At 44.7% G+C, this 18240-nt stretch overlaps 1 protein-coding gene across 1 annotated transcript in view; it reads left to right on the top strand.

The window, feature by feature from the left end:
* The window catches only part of LOC134936804 (glutamine--fructose-6-phosphate aminotransferase [isomerizing] 1-like), a 51449-nt gene extending 42338 nt beyond the window's left edge, over positions 1-9111 (top strand). The window contains exons 14-20 of the mRNA XM_063932065.1: positions 3554-3674; positions 4156-4313; positions 4502-4616; positions 6378-6505; positions 6643-6810; positions 6893-7054; positions 7200-9111. Coding sequence (XP_063788135.1) covers positions 3554-3674; positions 4156-4313; positions 4502-4616; positions 6378-6505; positions 6643-6810; positions 6893-7054; positions 7200-7244 — 897 coding nt within the window. The 3' untranslated portion in view covers positions 7245-9111. The remainder of the gene's footprint in view (positions 1-3553; positions 3675-4155; positions 4314-4501; positions 4617-6377; positions 6506-6642; positions 6811-6892; positions 7055-7199) is intronic.
* Positions 9112-18240: the final 9129 nt, after the last annotated feature.

Raw genomic sequence — 18240 nt, 5'->3', positions numbered from 1 at the left:
GGCCAATAAAGCTGATTCTGATTCTGATTGTCACGGTACCCCCGTCTCAATGGGGAGAAGGGTTTTATTCGAGCCTGTTTTTCGTACCAAAGCCGGATGGCTCGGTCAGACCGATCCTGAACCTAAAATCCCTCAATCCTATATTTGAAAAGTTTCAAGTTCAAGATGGAATCTCTTCGAGCAGTGATCTCCAGTCTGGAAGTGGGGGATTTTATGGCGTCAGTCGACATCAAAGATGCCTACTTACGTGTCCCAATATATCCTCCACATCAAGCTTTCCTGAGGTTTGCTGTTCAGGATTGTCATTATCAATTTCAGACGTTGTCGTTTGGTGAAAACCCTCGGTGCCGTGGAAAGACCAAAGTAATGGCGGAAATGATGGTGCTCCTACGCAAGCAAGGTGTCACAATTATCCCGTACTTGGACGATCTCCTGATAAAGGCGAGATCAAAGGAGCAGTTGCTAAGAACCTCCCTGACAGTTCTGCAACAACATGGTTGGATCCTAAATTTGCCAAAGTCACAGTTGATTCCGACGACTCTGCTGTCTTTCTTGGGCATGATCCTGGACACTGAACTGCAGAGAGTGTTTCTCCTAGCGGAAAAAGGTCTGGAAATCCAGAACATGGTCAGGGAGATACTGAAACCGGCAAGAGTGTCTATTCATCAATGCACTCGGGTGTTGGGGAAGATGGTTGCAGCCTACGAAGCCATTCCATTTGGCAGGTTTCATGCCCGGGTGTTTCAGTGGGACCTGTTGGACAAGTGGTCCGGGTCTCACCTGCACATGCACCGGAAAATAAGCCTATCTTCCAGGACCAGAATATCTATCTCTCCTGTGGTGGCTTCAGCGTTCTCACCTCCAAGAGGGACGCAGGTTCGGGGTCCAGGATTGGGTCCTGGTGACCACGGATGCAAGCCTCCGGGGCTGGGGAGCAGCCATGAAGGGAAAAAATTTCTAGGGAAAATGGTCTAGCCAGGAAGCTTGTCTGCACATAAACGTTCTGGAATTAAGAGCCATCTACAACGGCATTCTACAAGCGGAACACCTTCTTCGCGGTCTGCCTGTCCTGATTCAGTCGGACAACGTAACAGCAGTGGCGTACATAAACCGCCAGGGCGGAACAAAGAGCAGAGCGGCGATGGCGGAGGCCACAAAAGTTCTCCGCTGGGCGGAAAAACATGTAAGCGCTTTGTCCGCGGTCTTCCTTCCGGGCGTGGACAACTGGGAAGCAAATTTCCTCAGCAGACACGATCTCCATCCAGGAGAGTGGGGTCTTCATCAAGAGGTTTTTTGCAGAAGTGACTAGTCGTTGGGGAATTCCTCAAATAGACATGATGGCGTCTCGCCTCAACAAGAAGCTTCAGAGATATTGTTCCAGGTCAAGGGACCCTCAAGCCAGTGCAGTGGACGCCCTGGTAACTCCATGGGTGTTTCAGTCTGTATACGTGTTCCCTCCACTTCCACTCATTCCAAAAGTGATAAGGATCATAAGAAGAACAAAGGTTCAGGCGATACTCATTGTTCCAGATTGGCCACGGAGGGCCTGGTATCCGGATCTTCAGGAATTACTCATAGGAGATCCCTGGCCTCTTCCTCTGAGAGAGGATCTGTTACTGCAGGGGCCGTGCGTGTTCCAGGACTTACCGTGGTTGCGTTTGACGGCGTGGAGGTTGAACGCCAAATCCTAGCTCGAAAAGGTATTCCCGGGGAAGTCATCCCCACTCTGCTTAAGGTTAGAAAGGAGGTTACGGCGAAGCATTATCACCGTATTTGGAGAAAGTATGTGTCTTGGTGTGAATCCAAGGAGGCTCCTACGGAAGAATTTCAGCTGGGTCGTTTCCTCCATTTTTTGCAGGCAGGTGTGGATGCAGGCCTAAAATTAGGCTCCATTAAGTGCAGATTTCGGCCTTATCTATTTTCTTTCAAAAAGAATTGCCCGCACTTCCAGAGGTTCAGACTTTCGTGAAAGGAGTACTGCACATCCAACCTACATTTGTGGCACCATGGGACCTTGACGTGGTGTTGCAAGTTCTTATGTCACACTGGTTTGAACCTTTGCGAAAGGTTGGGTTGAAATTTCTCACTTGGAAAGTGGTCATGATTTTGGCTTTGGCATCCGCAAGGCGGGTGTCGGAATTAGCGGCTTTGTCTCACAAGAGCCCCTATTTGATCTTCCATGTGGATAGAGCGGTATTGAGAACTCGTCAACAATTTCTGCCAAAGGTGGTTTCTTCGTTTCACATAAACCAACCTATTGTGGTGCCTGTGGCTACTGAAGCCTTGGCTGATTCAAAGTCTCTCGATGTAGTCAGAGCTTTGAAAATTTATGTCACCAGAACGGCTCAGATTATGAAATCAGAGGCTCTGTTTGCCCTATATGCTCCCAACAAAATTGGGGCTCCTACTCCCAAGCAGACTATTGCACGCTGGATCTGTAAACCGATTCGGCATGCTCATTCTACGGCCGGATTGCCGTTACCGAAGTCTGTGAAGGCCCATTCTACCAGGAAGGTGGGCTCATCTTGGGCGGCTGCCCGAGGAGTCTCGGCGCTTCAACTTTGCCGAGCGGCGACTTGGTCGGGTTCAAACACTTTTGCTAAGTTCTACAAGTTTAATACCCTGGCTGATGAGGACCTCATGTTTGCCCAATAGGTGCTGCAGAGTCGTCTGCACTCTCCCGCCCGGGCTGGAGCTTTGGTATAAACCCCATGGTCCTTTTGGAGTCCCCAGCATCCTCTAGGACATAAGAGAAAATAGGATTTTGATACCTACCTGTAAATCCTTTTCTCCTAGTCCGTAGAGCGCGCCCGTCCCTGTGCGGACTGTTTTTTGCAGTAGTGATAGTTATTGCTTCTGTTACACAGAGGTTGTGTATCTGTTATGTTCAGCCTGTTGCTGTTTTTGGTTCATGCTGTTAACTGGATTGCTTAAAAGCCATGTTGTACGGTGTGTTGTGGTGTGAGCTGGTATGTATCTCACCTTTAGTTAACAAAAATCCTTTTCCTCGAAATGTCCGTCTCCCTGAGCACAGTTCCTACAACTGAGGTCTGGAGGAGGGGCATAGAGGGAGGAGCCAGTTCACACCCATTTAAAGTCTTAAAGTGCCCATATCTCTTGCGGATCCCGTCTATACCCCACGGTCCTTTTGGAGTCCCCAGCATCCTCTACGGACTAGCAGAAAAGGATTTACCGGTAGGTATTAAAATTATATATATATATATATATATATATATATATATATATATTATATATATATATATATATATTATATATATATATATATTTTTTTATGTTTAAAAGTAAGCCTATAATTATTACACCTAATGGAATGTCTAGATAAAACTACAACATGTTTGAGGAATCTAACTATAGTTTCATATTTAATATATCTGGCTTTATACCAGAAGAACAGTGTTTCTGGAGCATTGTTGGGTTATTTATTTATTCTTGAAGGGGTGCAGTTATTGGAAGGTATATTGTTTAGTTGATGTACAGTTTGGAAACCCATTGAGGGCTGTTGTATGTAACCGTGCCCCCATCTCCTCTTCAGACGCGTCAGATCTTAGAAGAACTCACAGAACTGCCGGTCATGGTGGAACTGGCCAGTGATTTCCTGGACCGGAAAACACCAGTGTTCAGAGATGATGTGGGCTTCTTCATCAGCCAGTCAGGTAAGAGCGTTAAGATTACCATCACTGTGTACATGTTTTCACACCAGCTTTGCAGGCTTGGATGTTGTGGAGATCCCTATTGTAATTAACCACTTAGATTTCATGCAACTGCGCCGTCCCACCCTCTCCCCCCTGTTTTTGACGAGGAGATACGTTCTGCAGATGTGCATAATATAATGTTTAAATATTTTTAAAAATAATTTTTCAACTTTATTAAATAAAAAAAAAAAAAAAAAAAACAATGTTAACGCTTTTGAAGGGAAAAATCATCCGTTAAGTGGTTAAACCATAATTCTGTCCTTGTTACATTACTCTGATCAATGTTGGTGATTTATTAAATGAAGTCACCCACGTGGTTACCATGCTTACCAGCTAGAAATACTAGTTGTCCTCTGCCTGATAGTGTCACCATAGGGAAACCTCTTACCACTAGTTTGAGGTATATAGAAATATGAAAAGCTGTTTCTCTGTTGTCCTTCAGGAGAGACCGCTGACACGCTGCTGGCTCTGCGATATTGCAAAGAGCGTGGCGCCCTGACTGTGGGAATCACAAACACTGTTGGCAGTTCCATCTCCCGGGAAACTGACTGTGGGGTCCACATTAATGCTGGGCCTGAGATAGGTGTGGCCAGCACAAAGGTGAGCACTTAGCTGCAGCTATTATACATGTAGCTGTAGACTATACAGCCAGCCATGGAGTCCTGCTCATATTTACCCAATGTGATGCCAGTAAAGCCGGCTTCATTCCAGTGTCCCAGTTGTATCTATATATCGGGGGAAAAAATGATTTGGAAGAGATCTGATTAATTCTGACTTTCTGTCTACAGGCATACACTAGCCAGTTTGTGGCACTTGTAATGTTTGCACTCTTAGTTTGTGATGACCGCATATCTGTGCAGGAGCGCCGCAAACAAATTCTGCAAGGCCTGAAAGTCCTACCAGGTAATATCCTTGCTCCTGCTGGATGTCTCATTCTGCTCTTTCACTACAATACAATTCTGTTTCTACACTGGACACCAAGCAAGAAATTATATTTACTTAGACATAATCATACCTGCAAGTGCTGGTGTATGGGGCGAGATAAGGGAATGGGCTTTTCCCCTTAAATAACCTTCAGTGCTAAGGATTAGGGTGACTCATCCTCAACATATACTATAAAGTGCTAATGAGTTGAAAGTATGAACACCAGAGAATTACCCTAAAGGGGGGTACTCACGGAGCGATCGCTGCTTAAAATCTAAGCAATTTGACTAGATTGCTTAGATTTTAAGCAGTGATCTCTCCGTGTGCACCCCTCACAGCGATAGCGATGCGCAGCCCCGCGCATCGCTATCGCTAGATTAGCCTGCATGCAGGCCAATCTAGCGGGTCGCTCACTTCTACCCGCTGGGTGAAATGAGCGCCCCCCCGCACGCTCAGCACACATCGCGCTGTGCTGAGCGGCGGGAGAGATGTCTGCTGAGCGGTTCGCTCAGCACGCATCTCTCCCCACATCTGCCAGCGAGTACTGGCCTTTACACTACAGAAATTATCCACCACTGGGGGAAGATGTTCACCATCATGGCTTCAACAAATTCAGGGGTACCCTAATCTGAAAGAGGCGAGTCCCCTGTATTAGTGCAGCGTATAAATAAATTACCAATCTAGATGGAACGTGACCATCTTAAAGTGCTAAAATAATCTTTCACAAGGGTGACCAAAAGTCTCCGTGGCAAAGAGGTTATTAACTATAACATCCTAGCCAAAATAGCCCCTATTCTATTTTTAATTATAAGACTTAAGTAACAAAATATGCATGGTCATCAGACCGCATGTAGGATGTGGTTTAGTGTTGGTATTGGTAATGCCAACTTACGGGTGGTCTTCTGTTTGCCGGCGGTCGGGCTCCCGGCGCTCAGTATACCGGCGCCGGGAGCCCGACCGCCGGCTTACCGACACTTATTTTCCCTCGTGGGGGTCCACGACCCCCATAGAGGGAGAATAAAATAGTGTGGCGCGCGTAGCGCGGCGAGCCCGCAAGGGGCTCATTTGCGCTCGCCAAGCTGTCGGTAAGCCGGCGGTCGGGCTCCCGGCGCCGGGATGCTGGTCGCCGGGAGCCCGACCGCCGGCCACCCGTAGTGAACCCCAACTTACTGTGTCTTTAGCTGCATACACACGGTGCGATTTTCAGTGCGATATTGATTATATAGTCCATATTGCACAGAAACCATGCATATCACATCGTGTGTATGCACTTGCGATGCTGATGCGCGGTCCCACGGGACGGCATCGCAAGGAAATCTAGTGTGTGCAAGCAGGGCCGATACGGACTACATGCCTCCGGGCACAGTGTAGTCAGTATCTGCCGTTAGCCTGCATCGGTGCGTGTGTACTCACCTTTATTAGAAATCACATATACAATGCATCTACAATAGTATAATCCAGTGATGCCCAGACTCTCCTCAAGGTACCCTAATGGTCCAAGTTTTAAGGATAACCTTTCACAGGTGACTTGGTTAGTACCTCATCCATTTTGATTAAAACATCTGTGCATGGATATCCTTAAAACCTGGACTGTAAGTGTGCCTTGAAGACCAAATTTGGTAACCACTGGTATAATCTATCCATAATAGTAGAGCTATGGTTTATGACCTGCGCTTGAGGCTTCTGGTTTGTGAACACCACAATGGGTTTTGTGTAACACAACACTTCCTTCTCTGGCAGACAACATTAAGGAGGTGCTGAGCCTCGATGATGAGATCCAGAAGCTGGCAGTAGAGCTGTATCAGCAGAAATCTGTATTGATCATGGGTCGCGGGTTTCACTATGCAACATGCTTGGAAGGTGCTCTGGTAGGTATTTGTGTATATCCCTTTCCTTCTCATGAACTACTTGTATACGAGTAGTAGCCTTTTTTTAAAAATATCACTCCTTCATTAATGTTAATTCATATAGAGCGCTTATAACCTAAATTCCTGTCATCTTACAGAAAATTAAGGAAATCACATACATGCATTCAGAGGGGATCTTGGCTGGGGAGCTAAAGCACGGTCCCCTGGCCCTGGTGGACAAACTCATGCCAGTCATCATGATCATCATGCGGGATCATGCCTACACCAAGTGCCAAAATGCACTGCAGCAAGTGGTTGCAAGACAGGTAGGCCCGGGACCATACGCTGACTAGAGGGTGACCTGCATATCACTATTGTATTATCTGACTTCCGCCATTCTCTCTCCAGGGCCGCCCAGTAGTAATCTGTGACAAGGAAGATGTAGAAACCATTAATACAATCAAACGCACAATTAAAGTTCCTCACACAGTGGATTGTCTACAAGGAATTCTGAGTGTGATCCCCCTACAACTCCTTGCTTTCCATCTCGCTGTGCTCAGAGGATACGATGTAAGCTACTTCTCTGTGTAGCGTTAGGACGCTTACCCTGCTTTGTACACTCCTATTAACCACTGTGAAATCTGGATTCCTAGGCATCTATAATACATGCAGCATTCCTGATAGGGTTATAACCTACCCCTTTGTTTTTCCTTAGGTGGATTGTCCGAGAAACTTGGCCAAATCGGTGACCGTGGAGTAAATTGGGAAGGGGGGACCCTAGAAGACACTTTCTACCAATTTTAAAGCCCAGTTTTTACTTTTGTATTTATGTTTCCCAATTTTTTTTCCTTTGTACTCCTAGATCCATGTGAAGTTCCTCTTGAGCGGAGAGCCAGAATATTGTACTAATGTACTGTCTGTCGTGAACAGACAGCGCACTGTAGAATAGCCATCACCTTTGCAGAAACCTTGGCAGAGTTCTAGTGATTTGCAATAACTTTCTCATCAAGCCAAATCTAGCACTTTAAAATGTTTGTCCATCTTACCATACCAATGCCTGTACTCTCCCAAGAATTGTATGTGCCAAGAGATTATCCATTATGTGCATACACAATCAGGCTGTTTACTGCTGTGTGTGATACACACTTTTTTTTTTTTTTTCTTTTCCTTTTCCTCCCTATGTTTATATGTGACAAGGAATTAAATCAATCAGATTTGATGCTTAAAGATCATGATGCAAGCACAAGTAATTTGTTAGTGCCCTTCCGACTATTCATCCTATAATCCTATCCTCTCCACCTGTGTTTTGTTTTGTAGATTTGTTCTCTTCTCTTTTTTTTTTTGTATGTATTTTTTTTATTTCTGTTTCAGTAAATTTATGATTTGTTTTGTGTTGTAAAACTTTATTGAGATTACAGGAAAAGAGAACTACAGCTAGTGACTGCATTAATGGCCCCTTTTTTACACCTGTATTTCCAAGAGGTCTGTACTGTACAGTCTAGAATAATAACTACATTTTCTGGCTCATATTCCTGCCATATCATTGATTATTGCTGTTGGAGTTGCACTTTCTTTTTTTTTTCTTGTGCATTTATTACCTCTGCTGGAGTAATTACTGCTCCCTCCATCCCACTGGAAAGACTGAATTGCTCTGCCATAGCCTTATGCATTTAAATACCTCCCTTTAGGTTTTTTTTGCAAATAAGAACTTTTGTCTGGAATATTAAAATGTGTCAATGATCAAGAATGTTTATTTTTTTGCTTCTAACCAGATCTTTGTCAGATGATTTGTAATCGGCATTTTACATAAATTAAGACTTATCAAGCAGTGTAAATGTTCTCCAGAGTGGCCAGTGAAAAAGTTATGGCTATTCACGGTGTGCCAGTAGCCAGAGACGTTTGGTTCTGCCATTTTGTAAAGTTTTAACAGCAAATTGAAATTATTGGCCTTCTGTTCAGACCTTTTATTATTATTATAACTACCTTTTTTTAATGCTTCATGTTTACATTATAGTCTTGTACTTGAGTCTCTACATTTTAGACCGACCCGCCTGGAATGCAGGAACTGTGAAAAATCTGTTTTCCACCAGTCAGCTTGCTGTCTGAAGTGGAGTAGTACGATGTCCTATATTAACAGTATTCAGCATATGAGGGCCCTGTCTGTCAGGACACAATCAGGCACCCAATGACTGTCGCCATTGGCAACGTTTTCTGGAAAAAAATTTTTTAAGAGCAACAAACCCTTTCATGACCAAGCTCTCGTTCCCAACAGACAGACTCCTTCCGTTAGGAAATGAAGGCTTGCTGAGACCTACACATGCACTACTACTAATGAAGATTTAAAGGAAAATAAAAATGTGACTTTTTTTTTTTTTTTTTGTTATCTTGCGTCCCTTTTTTGTTTATCTATTTTGTATTCAGTTTAAAAATGTTGGTACTTTATATATTTTTTACATACATATTTAATTTTTTTTGTTTTTCTTTCTTTGTTGTAACTGGAAAAATGCAAGTTTCTATTAGATGGAAATTTGTTCTATTAATGTGCGAAATTTACAAAGGACCAAAGATACCATGCTTTTAAAACACACATGAATTCTGTGAAGTGAAACAATAAACATTTAGACCTGTACGTTTCCTGTTCTTTAAAGTAGCTTCTCCCAAACTGCACTAGTAGAGTGACATTGAGGGCCGAATATAGGGGTCAGGCCGCTCCTGGGCACAATGATATTGGCCGCCCCTCCCCCCCCCCCCCCCCCCCCACACACACACACACACACACACACACACACAATTATATCGGCCGCTGATCAGCCAAACCCCCCCTCCCTTATACACATTGAGCCAGGTCGGGCCCGTTATACACATTGCGCCAGGTTGCCCCTTATACACATTGCACCAGGTAGCCCATTATACTGTATAATGGGCTACCTGGTGCAATGTGTGCACAACCTGGTGCACTACAGTGAGGCACCCACCTTGGTTCTTACCAGGTGAATAGCAATCTGGAGACCAGGCAAGGGAGGGTGTATTAAGGAGCAGCTCAGCAAAGGAAAAGTCCAGCCAGGCTGTGTCAACATGTTGTTGACAGCAGCTGGCTGGTCCCACAATCACTTCTGCAGCAAATGAACAGACGTGCCCTGCATGTGGCTGAAGAACGTAGAGTCCACACAGGTAGAGCCACAAGGAAAAGCACATAACAAAAATTGGCACCAACTGGCCAGAGATCGTCAGAATGAAGTTTGTCCAGAAGGGAGACGAGCTACGACTGCTGCAGGACATGTGACTTTTGGTGACGAGTTAGGACCCCGAATTCCACTCTCATCAAAGTTTGGCAGTAATCCACCATGGTCCCAGTGGCAGGCATACTACGCCCTCTAAAAGGTGACTGGCCACCTCTTTTAATATAGAAGGAAAGGCAGATACCCAGCGGCGATGACGGCCAGGATCGGCAGACGCTTTGATGGGGAGGGGAAGGGAGGAACTGAGGATGGTGTTGCGGGCGGGCGGCAGCTTGAAGAGCCGTTCAAACTACGCCGGCACACAGTTTGAACGGCTCTTCAAGCTGCCGCCCGCCCTCAACACCTTCCTCCCCTCCCCATCAAAGCATCTGCTGATCCTGGCTGTCATCACCGCTGGGTATCTGCCTTTCCGTCTATATTATGGGGGGGAAGCTGCCGTGCTGCCCATAAGCACGTGCCTCATGTGCTAGTGGGAAATCCAGCACTGATGATAATTATACTCTTAATTATTAGTAGTAATAATTAAAGCCCATGGAGGCTGATTCAGAGTTCCGTTTTGCAGACTTATTTTGAGCACTGCGGGTAGTCTAGCTAGTGTAAAAATCTATGGGCGATTCCAAATTGTACGCATCTCAACTCCAAAGTACTAAGTGGGCAACAGGGGGTGTTCACATGTATGAGGGTGTGTAAGCATAAGTGCTGGCTATTCGGAGGTGTGCAAGAGGAGATAACCGTCAGGGCTGGTGCAATTGTGCGCTAATAATGATGGCCGCTATTTGACAAGCTTATGGATTGCACCTTTGCGGTTGCGTTGAGCTGTGCAACTCTGCATACCGGCCAATATCTGCATTTAACGTAGTACGGTGCAATGGCGGCTGACTTGAGTGCAAAGCTGATTTGGCCCCATAGTGTTCACACCTACTGGTCACAGATTTCACATTCAAAAAGTGTGTTATGGCTGCAAAACTGTATTCTGCCCTGTAGATGGCACTGATGCTGTTCTAATCCTGGAGAGGTCTTACCATGTGATAAGCGGGCATTGACCACTTGGAAGATTTACCAAGGATTGGCATACTGCACACAACTGATGCTACAGCAAATCTGTTCTGTTGTTTACGCAGCACCTGTTAATGTAAGAAGACGATTGTTATCCAGCCGACAGAAATATTTTATTTTATTTAAATAAATAATTAGCCTTTTATTCTAAAAAGTTCCTTGAAGCAATAACTTTATGGGTGATAGTGTTTTGCTTTGAAACTTAATTTTAATTTATTTCTCACAGGACATGTGGTTTAATAATAATATTGGCCCCACCTTGATCCCTGGTTTCAAAATAAGTCACTTAATACCATTTTATCAGTAGTTCTAGTTTTCACTGACAACTCTTCCCTAATATATGTGGCCATCAGATATGCTACCAGTCACAGGTTACTTTAGCTGCAGCTTCTGGCTAATTACTACAATTTTTTTAAAAACCTTTGAGAAAAAACAGCAACATTTTATCAGGGGCATAGGAAGGGCGGTTCCGGTGGAGCTCGAGTTCCAGGCGCCCAAGAAGGTACAGGGCGCTACAGCTCGACTCCGCCGGAACCTCCACTGGCTGCAAGCAGCTCGCAGCCGCAGATGTCAGTCACTGACAGCTGGAAGCCCGAGCTGCATCAAGTCTCTCATTCCTCTCCCTCCTCCCCTCTGCTCCCCGCCGGTCCGTGACTTGTGTGTGATGTCACACGCACGGACGGGCGGAGACGCGGGCAGGTGAGTATTTTTTTTTCTTTTGTGTTTGCGGCGCTACCAGGGGGCACAACTACTCCGGGCACAGCTACAGGGGGCACAACTACTCCGGGCCCATCTACAGGGGGCACAACTACTCTGGGCACAGCTACCGGGGGGCAAATCTACAGGGGACACAACTACGCCGGGCACATCTACAGGGGGCACAACTACTCTGGGCACAGCTACCGGGGGGCAAATCTACAGGGGACACAACTACGCCGGGCACATCTACAGGGGGCACAAACCAGGGTGCACAATTACTCTGGGCACAGCTACAGGAGGCACACCTACTGGGGGCAAATCTACAGGGGGCACAACTACTGGGTCCATAACTATAGGGGGCATAACTGTGGACACGCCCCTTCCCTATGAAGCCACGCTCCTATTTTATTCTGCGCGCACTATGTTTAACCTATGGGTGTGTGTGTGCGGGGGGGGCGCCAAAGGAAATTTTCGCCCTGGATGCCACAAGGTCTAGAACTGGCCTTGGTGGCCACGCCCCCAATTCAGTACAGGGGAGGGGGGTGCCGAAATATACCTTGCTCCAGGCACCATGACACCTTGCTACATCTCTGCATTTTATGTATCCAGTTGGTTAGAGTGAAAATCTTTCCTGCCCAAAGCTGACAGACTAATAAATACTTTTCTGTCTTGTATAAAATCATGTTCACCTATAATGTCCTGAAATCCCCTTCCCAGGTTACAGAACTTGGCTGTCTGCCTGTAAAAGGCTCCCTCTGCTCTAACCTGGTTTGCAGAACTGTGCTGCACATAAATTAAAGACATTAGGATTTATGTACCATGAGAATGCTGAATATTAAAGTCCACAGTTTGGATGTTTCTGGTAGCAATCCAGATTTCTTGTCAGGGGATACATCCATTTTCTGGGATAACAGTTATATGAGCATATGGCAGCAGGGAATTGCCTGCGACACTCTCTCATACAAGAAAGCATTGTTCTAGCAGAAGATGGTAAGTGCACAGTAGACGTGTTGGGTAATCTAACTCCTGTAGTGCTATGGTGCATAGAATTTTTTTTAAATATGTGGCATGTTATAGAGTGTGAAAAGAGTGGAATGATCCTGCACAGCTAATTAGAGCAATTACTGACAATGTACAAAAACCAACTATCAAGCATCTGTAAGTATGTGGAAAATCACGTCTATGACAGGGTTGGTGGTGCTCCCCTGAGGAAAATGACAGTAATATCGTAAGGGATTGTCCCTGCAAAGAAACAGGGAGCCAGAAAATATCCCTCTTTGTGGGGGCACTCTTTTTATATTAATTCTATCTGTATATTTTATTATTTAAAAATTAACTTTTATTAGGTACATATTAAAATTCCTATGCAGAAAACACACAGGTTCCCATATTCCCTATGGGTTAGCAACCTCTTCTAAAAAAAATTAAAAATTTTTATATATATATATATATATATAGTCAAAGTCAGAAAAATATCTGTATGCACACTACCATATTTGTACCTCACACAGGTCCGTGCTGCGCATGCGTACGCTCTCCCGTACGTGCGCATACTCACAGTCGCGGGCACCCGCAGGCGCACGGTATGCGTATTTACGGTAGAGTTTATGTGATCGTAGCGTGCGACTCAATCGTTACATATTTTCACTATATGATGTATTTTGTAGATCATGGTCCCTTTGATAGATTCTGAAAGTTTGGTTAATATAGAATGTTCGTGAACAGAGAAATCCCTCTTTGTTTGATACGAAGGGTCAGACAGGAGTAATACAGTGGTGTTTAGTACCCATCGGAAGAGTATTTAATTAGCAATATTCCGGTGTTGGTTTGAAGCAGATTAATCGCTCGTGCGAATAGTTATGGACATAAGAAGTTTATGAACATTTACTTTATTTGCACTTACTTATCCATGCGGCGGGAAACCCAGTTTCCCTCCCACCTGAGCTGTTGGAAATAGTCACAGCCCACCTGTATGAATCAACCTATGACCTTTTGTTATAATGCGAGGAGGAATTTCTGTGTCCAATGAACAATGAGATTGTAGGGACCATTGAATTGCATTGTGTGTGGGGCATAAATAGAAAGGCCGATCACATCCAGCTCGCACTCTTCAACGGTTATCATTGCTGAAAATCGGGAGCTGGATGTCCAGAGGCGCATGCGATCGTTTCCTTTGTGCGTAAGTTTTTCTCCGCAACTATATTGATCTTCTTGTTATTGTGGGCCAATTTCTCTCTCTCTCTCTCTTCTCCTCTTTCTCTCTTATTCTCCTTTAAATAGTAATTGTATTGTATTTCCTGCGTAGTTATCTGGTTAGGTAGTCTATGTTATATTGTAGTGTATGATTTGTATTTGTACTAAAATTCTTTTGCAAGTATATCATTCAAAATATATATATATTAGGCGTTGGACCCTAAGCCCAGATATCTGTGTATTTCTTATAGTGTTAAGTATTCTCAGAGCGTCGGTGACGCTAGAACAGCTTTAAAGGTAATAAGGTTATACTGTGTTGCATTTACACTCGATCATTACACTAAGGTTTTACTGCACAATACACTGTTTATGGTTTAGATACAAAGGTTTAACATTGTGAGCGTCAGCGCCGCTGGTGATCTCCTCGTGGTCCCGAGCGTCCGCTACGCTATAGCGAATCATTACGTTAGTCGGCAGCCAATAGTGTGCCTGCCTGTGATCTCTTGGCCGTGAGCGAACGTGACGCTTGAGCGTCTCGACTACGGCTAAGCGATTGTTACGCAATGTGCGTACCCTTACGGTACTTCATACGTAGATAGCGTACAGTGTTCTTAGGCCTCATAAAGGGTATTATATAAGATAAATATTCTGCTTTAACAATTGCGGGCTCGTCCTGTCCTTCACATATCTGCACTAGGTAATTACAGCAGACATTATCCAGCAGCAAAGGGCGGGAGATCATATTCCTCGTAGTGCTGTTTGGATAAGCGTCTGCTTCTCTTAGTAAAGGGTGCTGAAGGAATCCGGGAACCGGAGGTAAGAACAACACGCTAGTCTCTTTTAAAACTGTTCATTTTTTCTGTCTTGCGTACACACGCACGCATATCTGCATTTCTTTTCATTCGTGTATTTTCGTATATCACTCTCCTGTTTGCTATTGTATAGTTGATAAACGTGCTAAGAGAGATTTGCCGCTATTTCAAAGTGTAAAAGTAAAGGTAATATAGTTAAAGTATAGACAAACACACAGCTCTGCCTGAAAGATAAGGCGAAGTCAGTGTGGTGCGCGGTAGATGATCAAGGATCATCTACATTGATAAACGTATAAATTGTGTTACGGTGGATCTTTATTTTGCGTACACGTGTCTCTAACAAAGGACTGAGACTTGCGTACGCAAACCAAAGGCCGACGCACGCAGCGTATATCACGCAGCGGAGCGTCCGGGTACGCCCACGTAACTCAAATCACAAGTTTTTTTCTCTCCTCTCAACGCGATAAATAGCGCAACGCGGTAAATAACGCAAGGTGATAAATCGCGCAAATCTATTTTAACATTCAAATTTAAATTAATAGATCCTTCTCCTAATTTGTAACACATCTGGTCTAAAGAGAAATTTCTGCGCAGAAATAGAAATAGAAACAAAAGTGTACATGTGGTGAGTGAGTGTTTGTTTTTACAATTTTTGAGGTTGAACCACAAGAAAAGTCGAGTTCTCGTGAGGTACATGCGTGTAAGTGACGTACATGGTGGCTAGGGAGGCATCCCTGGTTAAAACATACAATTTGAGCATTAGAGTGTAGCAGACCAGGAGGTCATACTGTAACAGACCAGGAGGTCATAGCAGACCAACAGGTTCAGGTACAGCAGACAAGGAAGTCCGCTATACAGTCCACAGGCACAACACCAAGAAAGGGTTGGTGCAACACCCATATAGGCCATACAAGCTCTGGCTGAAGGAATTCGCAGCCGCAATTTTCGATTCCACTGGTCGCTCCGTACATAAGATTAGTTGCTTATGTGCTGAACGATTGTACCGCACGTAATTGTGTACATTAGTAAACCTGACCGGTACTATTTGTGTACGAAGGTCATAAACGCTATTTGTACATTCTAACGTGATTTGTGTAATTTTTTTTATTTTAAGGGAGGTTCGCTGCTCACTCAGGAACTATCCAACAACCAATAGTTACTGGAAAGAGTAAGTGTTCTTCGGATCACCCTCACAGGTTCCAGTAAATAGAGGTTCAGGTCGCAGGGGCCCTGGGTCGAGTACGCCAGCACCATATCGGTGTGATCAGGTCGTATTGGTCGGCGTGGGCGAGTGAGTGGGGTACTCGGTAAACCGCCACCGTCAGCCTATTTTGAACATTGTGGTTTGCGTAAGGGTTGGCTGAATAAAGCAACACCTTCGAACTATGGGGGCCACTTGTTCAGGTAGGGGGCGATCAACCTCGGTTCGGGTTGATTCAGTGAACCGACCAGTTGGGTCGGCAAGGTACGTGATGTGTGAAAAATACGGTTCACACACAGAGGTTTTATGTGATGAATGGGAGAGAATGACAATACATGACGGGGAGAAATTCCCAAGAGTAGGTAGCTTCAGCACAGAAGTGTTAACGAATTTAAGGAGAAGGATATGTCTCATTAAATCAGCAAAGAGACGAATCAAGCATTATGATTATTTGCAGTTGTGGCAACAGGAGGGTGACATACAGAGAGGATTGGCTCAGGCGGCGGGATCTGGCTCAATCAGAAAACTGATAGCCACGGCCCCACCGCCACCATATATATCGGGAGAGAAATTGGTTGCGGAGAATGACGCACTAAGGTGTAACACACAAACACTTAGCAACTGTGTAAATGTTAAAGATAATGTTAACCAATTAACCAATGCAAGTATTAACCCGTGCAAGTTGTACCCTGTTTTGAACTTTCCTCAGGAGTGTGATCAAGAGGACGAATCGGCAACAATTTCAGCGCTCTCTCTAGCAGCCACCATAGCAGAGACCACAGTAGGCACAGCTCCACCCCCGAGATTAGTAACAAAGGCCCCTAGCGGAGGGATAGGTGAGGTCGTATCAACGGGTAAGTACGGCACCATACACTATGCTGAAACTATTTCACCACAGCCTGTAGAATCTACACAGAATGAGGTTGTTAGAGTTAATCCTGTTAAGGTAATAGTAGTTCCAAATGGGAAAACAGACACTTCAGGAGTCACTCCTGTTAGGAACATTGCCATGTACAGCCCATTTTCCCGAATGGAATTAAGGACCATAGTGTCTGAATTCCCTGACCCTAGAAAAGACTTAGTTGCCAGCCAAAAATACATCAGAGACCTAGGAAACACTTTAGAGCCCAATAATAAAGATTGGCAAGTATTGCTAAGAGCATGTTTACCCTCCAATGTCGACGCAGCTCAATTTTTAGCTGACTGTGGATTAGATCAAGATGTACCTCTTACAGATGTGTACAACAGAGACAATGTAAAAAGAATAAGTTTACAGTTAAAGGAGTATTTCCCAGCCGTAGTTAAATGGAACAAAATATTCTCCATTAAACAGAAGGAGTCAGAAACAGCTGCAGAGTATTTTCACAGAGCATTATCAGAAATGGCAAAATACACAGGCATAGAGGACATTAAAACAAACATAAACCATCGAGAAGTAGCAGTATCGGTACTGATGGATGGTTTAAAAGAATCATTAAAGACTAGGGTACAGACCACACAACCATGTTGGCGAGGTCTGTCTGTGGCTACTTTGAGAGAGGCTGCTATTGATCACGATAGGAACATCACCAGACACAGGGAACAACAAGGTGATAAGTTAATGGCAGTAAGTATACAGGCCCTGACCACAAGGCAGCCTTTGTTTATATCACCAAACCCTGTGGGTAAGTCAAATGTGGTTACTTGTTATTCTTGTCATAAACAGGGACACATGGCACGAGACTGTAGAGCGAAAAATTCACGAAACTCATACCAACCCCCTAGACAACGACACGACACACGACATTGGGAGCAGGGTCCGCAGAAACGGAGTTATGAGCCACATGCAGGGGAAACAAAAAGATACACCCCGAACAGAGACTGGCAAGCCTCTGGTAGTTCCCAATTAACTCCATCACAAGTAGTTGCTGCCAGCGGGATTCAGGGAGGTCACCATACCCAATAGGGGTGTGGCCATACCTGTAATCTGCAACCAGTAAAATTGATTGCAAGCCTTGGAAGTGAACCAGAAATTGCAATCAATGTAGCTGGTAAATCATTAAACTTTCTTGTAGACACAGGGGCGGCCAAATCAGTGATAAATTCGACAGTGGGCATGAGAACCACTGGTAAGACAATTCCAGCCATAGGGGTAACGGGAGTAGTCCAGCACTACCCTGTTAGCAAACCAGCCGAGATTACAGTAGGGCCTTTACATACCAAGCATTCCTTTTTGCTGGCTGCATCGGCACCGACTAATCTCCTGGGAAGAGACTTACTGTGTAAAATGGGGTGCGTCATTTATTGTACTCCTGAAGGTGTATTCTTGGACATACCTGAGAATCACGCTCAGGAAGTACGAGACATGTTAGACTCCCCGTCAAAATTAATGTCACATACCATTATGACAAATAGGACTCCCTCCCAAGTAGAAGAAATGACATCTCAGATACCAGAGTCACTTTGGACAAAAGATGGACAGGACACTGGATTAATGGCAAACGTAGCTCCGGTAGTTGTACAAGTAAAAGATGGTAGGATAGCTCCAAAAATCCCACAGTACCCTCTGAAGCCAGA

The sequence above is a fragment of the Pseudophryne corroboree genome, chromosome 6 (genome assembly GCF_028390025.1).
Source record: "Pseudophryne corroboree isolate aPseCor3 chromosome 6, aPseCor3.hap2, whole genome shotgun sequence".
Taxonomy (NCBI): domain Eukaryota; kingdom Metazoa; phylum Chordata; class Amphibia; order Anura; family Myobatrachidae; genus Pseudophryne; species Pseudophryne corroboree.
Note: the sequence above shows the minus strand (reverse complement) of the source record. Positions and strands in the feature narration are given on the sequence as shown.